This window comes from Hirundo rustica, chromosome 34 (assembly GCF_015227805.2).
Source record: "Hirundo rustica isolate bHirRus1 chromosome 34, bHirRus1.pri.v3, whole genome shotgun sequence".
In the NCBI taxonomy this organism is placed as follows: domain Eukaryota; kingdom Metazoa; phylum Chordata; class Aves; order Passeriformes; family Hirundinidae; genus Hirundo; species Hirundo rustica.
Genome location: NC_053483.1, coordinates 73059 through 85137, shown reverse-complemented (window position 1 = coordinate 85137; position 12079 = coordinate 73059). Strand labels below are relative to the sequence as shown.

General features: G+C 53.6%; 1 protein-coding gene across 1 annotated transcript; it reads left to right on the top strand.

Annotated features, from left to right (window-relative positions):
* Positions 1–1016: 1016 nt before the first annotated feature.
* LOC120764667 (zinc finger protein 664-like) lies at positions 1017–9012 on the top strand. The gene is made up of 4 exons (XM_058423853.1): positions 1017–1070; positions 2026–2105; positions 5800–5878; positions 6065–9012. Exons 3-4 carry the CDS (start codon positions 5827–5829, stop codon positions 7294–7296), a joined length of 1284 nt encoding a protein of 427 aa, XP_058279836.1. The 5' UTR covers positions 1017–1070; positions 2026–2105; positions 5800–5826; the 3' UTR covers positions 7297–9012.
* Positions 9013–12079: the final 3067 nt, after the last annotated feature.

Sequence of the window (12079 nt, the reverse complement as noted above, 5' to 3'; positions counted from 1 at the left end):
TCATATGGAGCGGGATGGCTGCAGCGGAACGACGCGAACCGAGGCGGTCCCGCCCGGCCCAGGGCTCCCTCCCAGTCCCGCCCGGGTGTGCGGCCAAAACTGCCCGGAGCGAACGCGGCGGTCCCGGAGCGATCCTGGAGCCAATCCCAAGCGATTCGGGGTCCGATCCCCGTCCCGGTGCCGCCTCCAGTCTCAAGTCTCAGTCCCGGAGAGCTCCCGGTGCTGATTCCGGTGCCGGTGTCGATCTCGATCCCGGAGCGGTGCCATTCTTGGTGCCGGTGCCGGTTCCCGTTCCACTCCTGGTCTCAGTCTCGGTCTCGGACTCTGTCTCGGAGCGCTCCCGGTACCGGAGCCGGTGCCGGTCTTGGTCCCGGAGTGCTCCCAGTGCCAATCTCAGTCTCGGTCCCGGAGCAGTTCCAGTCTCGGTGCTGGTTTCCGGTGCCGGTCTTGGTCTCAGTCCTGGGGTGCTCCAGGTCTCGGTTCTGGCCGCAGTCCTGGAGCAGTCCTGGAGCGCTCCCGCCGCCGGTGCCGGTTCCAAAGCATTCCCGGTGCCGGTCGGTGCCGGTCCCAGTGTCGGTTTCGGGGCCAGTCTTAGTCCCTGCACCGGTTCTGGTGCCAGTCTTGGTTTCGGTCTCGGTCTCCGTGCCGGCGCCAGAGCGGTGCCGGTCTCGGTTCCGGTGTCGGTCTCAGTCTTGGTGCTGGTGTCGGTTCTGGTGCTGATCTCGGTCTCGGTGCCGGAGATTTTAGACCCTTTCGGGTGATATTAGGGCAAACCGAGCCCTTGTAGGAGGGCGCGTCCCCTTGGCCACGCCCACTCTCCTCCTCATCCCCGCCCTTTCCTTGACCCCGCCCCTTTCCCCTGCCAGGCCCTTTGCTTTCCCTGAGCCCGCCTCATTTCATTCCTTCCCTACCCTTTCATTGGCCGCAGCTCTCTTCTCCATTGAGCCCCGCCTATCTGCTGGCGCCTTGTCTCCGGCGCATGCGCAGACTGCTCGGAAGTTGCTTCCCCGGAGTGCCGCCATCTTTGCTCCTGGTCCCGCGATGCGGCTCCGGCGTGTCTGAGACCTACGGTGGGGCAGTGGGGGATCTCTCGGGGATCCTGAGGGGTCTGAGTGGACCTGGGGGTCTCCAGGGGATTTGGTTGGGGATCTCTAGTGGATTTGGGGGTTCTCTAGTGGATTTAGTGCGGTCTGGGGTTGTCCCTAAGGGGGTTTTATGGGGGGGCTATAGGGGTTCTCTGGGGGTCTGAGGGATCTCTAGAGGGTCCAGAGGAGTCCGTAAAGGGGCTCGTGGGTCCCTAAATGGGGTCGAGGGGTCTTTATAGGGGCTTTGTGGGTTTGAGGGGTCCATAGGGGATCTATAGAGGTCTGGGGGAGCCTCTGGCTGTTCCGGGGAGGTCTGGGGGTGTCTTTGGGTCCCTATAGGGGATTTTGGGGGGCCTAGGGGTCTCCAGAGAGGGTCTAAAGGGAGCTATAGGGGATTTTTGGGGGACCTATAAAGGGTCCGGAGGGGCCTGGGGGTCCCAGTAAGGGATGTGGGGGGAGGGTTGTAGGGGCTCTGGGAGTCCCTATAGGGGATTTGGGGGGTTCTGCGGGGGGTCTAACGGAGGTTGGGGGTCTCTAGAGGAGATCCGGAGGTCTCTACGATTTGGGGGGGTCTCGGGGTGCTATAGAGGCTCTACAGGAGTCTGGGGAAGCCAATTAAGGGTCCAGGGGGGTCTGGGGGGGTCTCAGCATCTCTATAGGGAAATTCTGAGGTACTTCAAGGGTATTGTTTTGTGCTCTGTATGGGGAATTCTTGGGGTCGAAATAGGGCAATTTTGGTTTTTCTATCAGGGATTTTTTTTAATATTTGGGGCAAGTGCAGGAAGTTGGGGAATTTCAGGTCCAAGCATGGGAATTTTGGGATCTCTAGTGAGGGTTTTACGGGAATTTTTTGTCCAAACATGGGAAATTTGGGGAATTTTAGGTCCAAATGTAGGAAATCTTATCAATTTGGGTCCAAACGTAGGAAATTTTTTTCCAGATTTCCTCTTCAAGTTCTGGTGATCGGCGGCACCAGCACCAGCAAGTCCTACCTGCTGCAGCCCTTCATCAAGAGCAAGTGTAGGAAATTCTGGGAATTTTCAGGGATTTTGGGAATTCTGGGTGGTCGGGGGACTTGGGGGATTTTGGGGGGGGGTTTATATTTCTGGGCATTTGAAAGGTGGGTTTGGTTGTGTTTTGTTGTTCTTGTGTCCCGGTTTGAAAAGAGAGATGTTTGCTAGGGAGAGGCAGGCCTCTCTAGGAATGAGGAATTCAAATCCTTCCCTCCATGTTATTATAATTTGGAAGATTAAAAAATAACTTTTCAGTCAGAGCTATGGGGAAAGGAATAACAGTTCTTTACTAGTAACTATAACAGGACAGACAAACAACAACAGCAATTATAATAATAGTAAAACAGAACCAAGAACCCCGAGGGCAAACGGTGGAAACTCCGGCGCTGATGGCTGGAAGCAGTGGATTGTCCTCCGCAGGCAGGGGGGTGCCCTGGCAGGTGAAGCGAGCAGTGCTGGAGCAGCCGCAGCGGCTGAACCCGGGCTGACCCAAAATCCAGCAGGACAGCGGAGAGACTCCGAATTCCTGGGTGCTCCAACAGATGATAGAATTCCCAGGACCAGACTCCTCTGTTAACTGTGGACTCCACGCAGCTACCAGTCGCCCTACCGTTGTCCCCGGAAAAACCGAGAGCAGCCAGCCCCCCACCCTCAGCTCACGGGAGCCTTTTTTCCTCCCCCGAAACTAAGTGATCAACTTCCTATGTCCGGGTTGAGCACCCTTTTAACGATCAGTATTTAGTCTCCTAGCAACTTATGGGGGGGTGGGGAAATTCCACAGGAAAACTTAACCCCCAACATCTTGTTTTTGTTTTGTTTGCTTGTTTTCATTTCCTGGGTGTTTTTTGTTGTGTTTGGGGATTTTTTTGAAATTTGGGGAATATTATTGGCATTTTTTGGAGGATTTTTTCTAGCTTTTTCTCTTTTTTAGCCATTTTTATGATTTTTTTCCGTTTTTTTTTTTTTTTTTTTTTTTTTTTTTTTTTTTTTTAATTTGGCTTTTTTGATGCAATTTTGGATGATTTTTTTTAATTTTTGGAATTCTGTGTCCCTCCAGGCTCTCCCCCATCCTGCAGCATTTTGGGGCATTTCCTGTCACTTTTGAGTTATTTTTCATCACTTTTGGCCACTTTTGTGTCGTTTTCTGTCATATTTCGTAATTTGGGGCAACTTTGTGTCATTTTGGGTTCGTTTGAAGGGTTTTTTGGTCACGTTTTGGGCTATTTTATGTCATTTTGAGCCGTTTTTTGTAATTTTAGGATAATTTCTAGTCAGTTTTTGATCATTTTGGGGCCATTTTCTGCCACTTTTTGGTCTCTTGAGGGGTGTTTTTGGTTACTTTTGAGCCCTTCTTTGCTGGCTTCAGTCCCGGTCTCAGTCTTGATCTCAGAGCAGTCCAGGTCCCAGTGCCGGTAGCGGTGTCAGTCTTGGTCCCGGAGTGCTCCCAGTGCCAATCTCAGTCTGGGTCCCAGTCCCGGAGCAGTGCCAGTCTCGGTGCTGGTTCCAGTGCCGGTCTTGGTCTCAGTCTTGGTCCCAGTGCCAGTTCTGGTGTCAGTTACGGGCTTGGTCTCAGTCCTGGTCCCGGTGCCTCTGTGGCGCCGGTCTCAGTTCTGGTGTACTGGTTCCGGTCCTGGTCCCGGTCCTGCAGCGGTGCCGCTCTCAGTTCTGGTGTCAGTTCTGGTCCCAGTCTTGATCTCCGTGCCCGTCCCAGAGCAGCGCCGCTGTCGGTGCCGGTCTCAGATTCGGTGTCGGTCTCAGTCTTGGTGCTGGTGCCGGTTCTGGTGCTGATCTTGGTCTCGGTCTCAGTCCAGGTCCTGGAGATTTTAGGCCCATTTGGGTAATTTTCGGCCAAAGCGTGTTGCGTTGTGGTTTTTGGGAATGGAGCTGAAGCCCAGAGCCGATAAGCCTCTGCGGTGGAAAGGCCGCTTGGGGAAGCTCAGGCGAAGCAGTCAAGCTCACACATGCACACACGCCACGTGGGCAGCTCAGCAAGGAGAGGCCAGAAGGCCTTTGCACTGGATCAGTTCCAGCCAGGTTTATTTCCAGAAGCCCAAGGGGAATCCAGATTGGAAAGGGGAGCACGTGTGCCGGTCTCCAGCTCAAGTGTGAGCTTCAGCAGCCAAAGACCTTGAGGCACGGGGGCAGAGCAAAGGGCAGGAAAGGTCAGTGTCCTCTAGGGAAAACGGGGCCAGTCCCCGGGAACCCCAAACCAATGGAGACACAGAGGAAAGGAGAAACCAAAGGGCCAGGGGAATCAGGGAGGGGAGAAACTGAGGCAAACCATCGTGTCCAGGGCATCATTGGGAAGTTCTCTGTCTCAGGCTGGGCAGGTGACTCTATGATCTGTCCTGCCAAGGCCAGGCCCTAGGTATTATGGCAAGGGGCTGCAGGGACTCCACACTCAGCATGATTCCAGTTGCTCACAGCCACTCCCAGTCAATCCCAGTATGATTCCCATCACCCTCAGTGTGATCCCAGTTCTCCCCAGCATGGCCCTAGCTGTTCCCACTGTGATCCCAGTATGATCCCAGTTTCCCCTGGAATAGTCCCAGTCGCAGCATGGTCCCAGTCACACCCAGTTGCCCCCGGTGTAGATCCAGTCACTCCCAGTTTTCTGTAGCATGGTCCCAGTCATACCGAGCATGATCCTGGCTGTTCCCAGTGTTGTCCCAGTCCCCCAAATATGTTTCCAGTACCCTCCCAGTATATCCCAGTTGCCCTCAGCATGCTCATAGTCACTCCCAGTTTTCCCAGTAAGGCTCTAATTACCTGAGAATGATGGCAGTCTTTCCCGGTTATTCCCAGTCATTCCCAGTATGATCTCAGTTGTGATCTCAGTCCCCTCAGCATGGTTCCAGTACCTTCCAGTTGATCCCAGTTGCTCCCAGTGTGATCACATTTTTCTGCCAACATGTGCCTGGCAGCTCCAGTGAGCCCAGTGAGGATCCATTCACAGCCACTGTAATCCCAGTGGCTCCCAGGACGATCCCAGTGGGACCCGTAGTCACTCCCAGTATGGTTCCAGTCACTTCCAGTATGATCCCAGTGAATAACTCTAAAATCTCAGTCACTCCCAGTATGATCCATTGTACCCAGTCACCCCCAGTATGGTTCCAATCATGGCCAGCACCTTTCCAGTCTCTCCCAGTCTGACTCCAGTATGATCCCAGTCTCTCCCAGTACTATTCCACTCACTCCCAGCATGATCACAGTATGATTCCAGTCACTTGCAGTCTAATTCCAGTCACTTCCACTGTAATGCCAGTGACTCCCAGTGTTATCCCAGTTGCTCCCTGTCAATGCCAGCATGACCCCAGTAGCCTCCAGTATGATTCCAGTGACTCCCTGTCTCTCCCAGTATGTCCCAGTCACCCCTTGCATGCTCCCAGTCACTCCCATGTCATCCCAGTTGCTCTCAGCATGATTCCAGTTACTCACAGCCACTCCCAGTCAATCTCAGTATGATTCCCATCACCTTCAGTGTGATCCCAGTTCTTCCCAGCATGGACCCAGTATTTCCCACTGTTATGGGAATTCCCAGCATGTTCCCAGTCACGCCCAGTTGCCCCCAGTGTAGATCCACTCACTCCCAATTGCCTAGTTTTTATGGACCCCAGATGCCCAGTGACTTCTAGAGATGGACTTGGGCAGAGAGACGTTCAAACTCAACGTGCTCATCCCTTGTTCTCCCTCCACACTAGGATTTCCAATTCCCAACCCTTTGCAGGATGGAGGAGGAGGCTGTGAGGAAGAAGATGATGCCTCAGGACAGCCAGGCAGGTGAGGAGGAAGTCAGTGCCCCTTTCCCCCTCTCTCCTGCTCCATCTCCCAGCCCAGCACGGCCCCCGGCTGCAGGACAACCCCGCAGCCGACGCCGTCCTGCCGGGGACGCACTGAGGGGATCTCCTTCCCCTTCCCTCTGGCACAGAGGCAAATCCCATCCTCTCCTTGTCCTTCCTCCCCCAGACAAGGAGCTGAACATGGAGACCAGGGAGGACAAATCCCCACAGCAGATCCTCGTGGAAGAGGCCGTTTTGAGCAGCTCCACGGCACAGGAATCCAACAGGGAGGAAAAGTCCTGGCGATCCCTCGGGAGAAGAGACTGCAAAAGCAGATCACGAGGATCTGAGGAGGAAGGAGCCACCCTGTGCCAGGAAGGCGACCAGAGATCAAGCCAGAGCTCAGACCTGGTGGTCCATGAGCAGCTTCATGATGGGGAGAAGCCCCACAAGTGCTTTGGGTGTGCCAAGAGCTTCACCTGGCGGTGCCACCTGCTTCGCCACCAGAGGATTCACACAGACGAACGGCCCTACGAGTGTGGGGAATGTGGGAAGAGCTTCAGGAAGAGCTTTCACCTGATCAGTCACCAGAGGATCCATACTGGGGAGAGGCCTTATGAGTGTGGGGAATGTGGGAAGAGCTTCAGCCAGAGCTCCAACCTGATAAAACACCAGAGGATCCACACAGGGGAGAGGCCCCACAAGTGTGAGGAATGTGGGAAGAGGTTCAGCCAGAGCTCCAACCTGATCTGTCACCAGAGGATCCACACTGGGGAGAGGCCCCATGAGTGTGGGGAATGTGGGAAGAGCTTCAGTCATAGCTCCAGCCTGATCCAGCACCAGAGCATCCATACTGAGAAAAGGCCGTACAAGTGTGGGGAATGTGGGAAGTGCTTCCTGCACCGTAGTTACCTGACCATACACCAAAGGATCCACACTGGGGAGAGGCCCTACAAGTGTTCTGACTGTGGGATGGGGTTTCTGACCAGCTCCAAGCTCCTTGAACATCAGCAGACGCACATAGAGGAGAGGCCCTTCCGCTGCCCCGACTGCGGGAAGGGCTTCAAGCACAACTCCAACCTCACCAGCCACAGGCGCATCCACACTGGGGAGAGGCCCCATGAGTGTGATGTATGTGGGATGAGCTTCATACAGAGCTGTGACCTGATCCGCCATCAGAGGACTCACACTGGGGAGAGGCCTTATGAGTGTGATAAGTGCAGCAAGAGGTTCCGCACAAGCTCCAGTCTCCTTGTACATCAGCGGATTCACACAGAGGAGAGGCCCTTCCGCTGCCCCGATTGCGGGAAGGGCTTCACGCGGAACTCCACCCTCACCAGCCACAGGCGCATCCATGCTGGGGGAGGCCCTTCGAGTGTCCCCATTGTGGGAAGAGCTTCTCCTGGAGCTCAAACTTGACTCAACACCAACGGAGGCACTGATAAGGGAAGCCCTGTGAGTGTCATGAGTGTAATAAGAGCTTTGTGTACTGTTCCAACGCTATTGCCCACTGGAGGGCCCACGCTGGGCAGAGCCCTGCTGACCCACATACCCTGAGATCCATGTTGGGAAGACACCAGGCTGGTTTTCCTTTTGTTTTGGCCTTAATTTTTTTTTCTTGTCTCTCTCTTTGCGCTCCAGAAGCCAAGAGAGATCCATCTGTCACCTCAAAACCACTCAAATCCCGCTGAGAACAACTCAACCTTACCACAAAAGGGCTCAATCCTACCTCAGAATGGCATGTTCCCACCTCAGAAAAACTCAATCCCACACCAAACTTACTCGATTCCACAGCTTCCAGGGTGAGATGGGGCTGAAAGGAGATTGCGAGATGTGGGATCCAAATTTGGAGCAGTGGGATCAGGATTGTGTGGGGCTGGGCGGGTGGGCTGTATTTGATAGTAAATCATTCAGGATTATTGATTTCTGTCCCATTCATTTTCAGTCAGTGTGAGTTCTGTTTTCGGAGTGCCACCTTCTCAGCTGATTGTGTTTGTGTCCGCCTTTCTCTCGTGCCTCTCTGCCTGCTCTGTTTGTCTCAGTGTCTCCCTTGAGCCAGGGCAGCTCCCACCAAGGACTGTGCCCTGATTTAATTCCCAGTCCAGGAGCTACAGGAATGGATGAAGTTCTGGGGGCTGGCAGTGAAATATCACTGTAGGATCTTGCTGCACTTGGTCTTTCGGCCCCTTCTTCAGAGCTTTGCTTTCAATGGCAGGAACATCTTTTCCTTGCTGGGAACTGAATTCCAGAGCCTTGGAGTGTGTGCCATGTAGAACCTTACAGACTGGGATCTCGTGGACTGGGATCCTTCAGACTGGAACTGCACAGAGATGGTGGTGGGTTTTGTTAAGCTGTTTTGGAGTTGTTTATCCTAGTGGTTCATCCCTGCTTTCCCTCCACCGATAACTCAGGTACTGTCCAAGAGTGTCTCCTCCTGTGTCCCTTTGTCCACCTTTCCTGACCCTGCCCTGTGTTAACCTGGGGCCAGTCACCTACCTGCCCCAGCCCCTCTTGTTGTAGCGCATTATTTGGGTTTACATTGTATTTCATTTTTATATTGGGTTTTGTAATGGTTTCTTCTGTACCACCCTGTTCCCTTGGAAAATGTATCACGAGGTTTGTCCCTGCTCCGCCCCGCCCATCCCCCCACACTGGAATGTAATCTAACTCTGTTCTACTCCCACCTTATCCCTGATTGGGTAGTGGCTTGTCCCTGCCTCTAGCCCCATCCCGCCTGGGAAAAAACCCTGGGACCATGTGAAAAGCTCTCTGGCTCTTGGGACTGGGACAGGGACTGGACTGAGCTCTGGACTCTGCGGGGGCAGGACCCCAGAATGAAGCTGTGATTCCCCCCGGACCAAGGCGAGACTCTTTCCTTTTGCCATCGACGGATGCCTGTTCTCTCTAAAGAAAAAGGTTTGCAGCCTCCCTGGGATCTTTTGGGAACATGAAGGGAAAATTCCTTCTGGGTGTAGTTTCTTTCTCAAGCTAGCCAAGGCAAAAACAGAGGAGAGGCTCCGAGGGAGAGAGAGCCACTTCACCCTCTGCCCCCGGGTTTAAATGTTAGTGTGGGATCCTGCCTGTGCTCTCTCTCCTGCACCACCTTGGAGAATAAAGACCTCTGTGAGAGTGCCTTCTCTGACTCCTTCTTTGAAGCTCGACACCGACGTTATACAGGGACCGCAGAGAGCAGAAGACAGCTCTGCTCTGCACTGTTCCTCAGACTGCTAGCAGTTTGGGAACGGCCACTGCTGACCCACGTGGCTGGGGTGGAAGCTGCATACACCCCTGGATGGGTTCCTGGGTTTCTTTTGCTTTTTTTTTTCTTTTGCTTTTTTTTTTCTTTTGCTTTTTTTTTTCTTTTTCTTTTTTTTTGTTTTTTACTGTGAGGAAGGGCGGGTTAGTTGTTGTGCAGGCAAAAGTGGGTGCTTGCCTGACTACACAACACAAAGAAGCATACCTCCAACTGGGAGAAATCCTGGTGGGAGGAAAAATGGGGTTTTCAAAGGGTTTGTTAAAAGAGATTTGTCCGATGGCTGTTCCTTCATTTTCCACAGATGGTGACTTATTAAAGAAATATGGGTACTGATCTAGTATCGATAGCCAACTGTGACGGACAAAAACTCTCTAACAGTTTAAAGTTAGAAAGTGGATGTTTATTATGGCCGGGCAGCACTCGGGATAGCTTCCTAATACGTGCTGTGAAATTCACAGATAATTACAAAGCCTTTTATTTACAAAAGTGTTGAATACCCAAAATACAAATGCGTATTCATACTCCTGTCACCTCCCATTCCTCGCTTCATAGGCTAATTGGCCAAAAAGGCTATTAAGTATGCATAGTTATTTTCTTAAAATGAGTCAGGGGTCTATTCTGGGGAAGGGTCACCAAAAATGAGGAAGTAAGATGAGTCTTCCTCGTCCTGACCTTTCTACCTTTTCAATGCATTCGTGACAAATGAATCCTTGGTAGAACTTATAGTTTCCTGTGTTCAATGGGTCCTTTAAGCAGGAAACCTGCAGCTATCTGATGGCCTATGTACCACATTTTGTTTTCCATTACAAGCACAGCTACACAAACATAAAGCTGACAAGCAATGAGTTACTAAATCCAGGACAGATTATCTAAGATCCGGCTTCTGTTAACTGTGATCAAAGCTTGCCTAACTACTTCAGTTAATTCAGCAACTTATTATCTTAACTTTCCTAAAATCCCTAATTCTTCAAATTTAATGTCTCAAAGGGACCCAAGGTCCTCTGTAAAACCCACCAGATTTGGCCGACAATCACCCAAATAGGTCTAAACACCAACCAAATAGGCCTCAATTCATCTAAAATGATCTAAATTCCACCCTAAAACTGCCCTGCTTATCCAAAAATCACCCGAATGGGACTAAATCCCACCAGATTTTGCCCGAAATCACCCAAATGGGACTAAAGTAATCCAAAATGATCTAAAATCCACCCTAAAACTCACCAGGTTTGGCCAAAAATCAATCATTCAAAGGTGCCTAAAATCCACCCTAAGTGTGTCCCCAGTTTTATCTAAAATCACCCAAACTGGCCTAAAATCTCCCTGATTGAGACCGAGACAGAGACCAAAATCAGCACCAGAACTGGCATCAGCACCAAGACTCAGACTGACACCAGATCCGAGCCTGGCAGCAAGAGTGGCGCTGCTCTGGGACCAGCACTGAGACCAACACTGGGACCAGAACAGACACCAGAACCGACACCGACACTGCTCCGGGAGCTGGGCCAACACTAGGACCAGAACCAATGACAGAACTGAGACCGGCACTGCATAGACACTGGGACTGAGACCGAGACCAAGACTGAAACTGGCAACAGAACTGGAACTGGGACCAAGACTGAGACCAAGACCGGCACCGGAACCAGCAGCGAGACTGGCACCGCTCTGGTACTGGGACCAAGAATGAGATTGGCACTGAGAGCGCTCCAAGACCAAGACAGGCAGTGGTACCCACACTGGGACCAGCACTGATCCGAGACCGAGACGGAGGCCGGGACTGAAACCGGGCCTGGCACCGAGACTGGCACCCCTGGAGTGTGTGCCATGCAGGACCAGACAGACTGGGATCATGCGGACTGGCACCTTGTAGGCTGGGAGTGTACACACTGGGATCACACGGACTGGGATTTCACAGGCTGGCAGCGTATGGATCAGAACCATAGAGACTGGGATCATACAAACTGCGATCATATGGAGCGGGATGGCCGCAGCGGAACGACGCGAACCGAGGCGGCCCCGCCCGGCCCAGGGCTCCCTCCCAGTCCCGCCCGGGTGTGCGGCCAAAACTCCCCGGAGCGAACACGGCGGTCCCGGAGCGATCCTGGAGCCAATCCCGGAGCGATTCGGGATCCGATCCCCGTCCCGGTCCCGCTTCCAGTCTCAAGTCTCAGTCCCGGAGCGCTCCCGGTGCTGATTCCGGTCCCGGTGTCGATCTCGATCCCGGAGCGGTGCCATTCTTGGTGCCGGTGCCGGTTCCCGTTCCACTCCTGGTCTCAATCTCGGTCTCCGTCTCGGAACGTTCCCGGTACCGGAGCTGGTGCCGGTCTTGGTCCCGGAGTGCTCCCAGTGCCAATCTCAGTTTCGGTGCCGGAGCAGTTCCAGTCTCGGTGCTGGTTTCCGGTGCTGGTCTTGGTCTCAGTCCTGGGGTGCTCCCGGTCTCGGCTCTGGCCGCAGTCCTGGAGCAGTCCTGGAGCGCTCCCGCCGCCGGTGCCGGTTCCAAAGCATTCCCGGTGCCGGTCCCAGTGTCGCTCTTGGTGTCAGTCTTAGTCCCTGCACCGGTTCTGGTGCCAGTCTCGGTCTCGGTTTCAGTCTCGGTCTCGGTCCTAGAGCGGTGCCGATCTTGGTTCTGGTGCCGGTCTCAGTCTTGGTGCTGGTGTCGGTTCTGGTGCTGATCTCGGTGTCGGTCTCGGTGCCGGAGATTTCAGACCCTTTCGGGTGATTTTAGGGCAAACCGAGCCCTTGTAGGAGGGCGCGTCCCCTTGGCCACGCCCACTCTCCTCCTCATCCCCGCCCTTTCCTTGACCCCGCCCCTTTCCCCTGCCAGGCCCTGCGCTTTCCCTGAGCCCGCCTCATTTCATTCCTTCCCTGCCCTTTCATTGGCCGCAGCTCTCTTCTCCATTGAGCCCCGCCTATCTGCTGGCGCGTTGTCTCCGGCGCATGCGCAGACTG

Excerpts from the sequence above, each read along its gene's own strand:
- LOC120764667 (XM_058423853.1), top strand. The coding sequence starts at position 5,827 with ATGGAGGAGGAGGCTGTGAGGAAGAAGATGATGCCTCAGGACAGCCAG. Across the intron at positions 5,879-6,064 it reads GCCTCAGGACAGCCAGGCAG|ACAAGGAGCTGAACATGGAG; the intron begins GTGAGGAGGAAG and ends TTCCTCCCCCAG.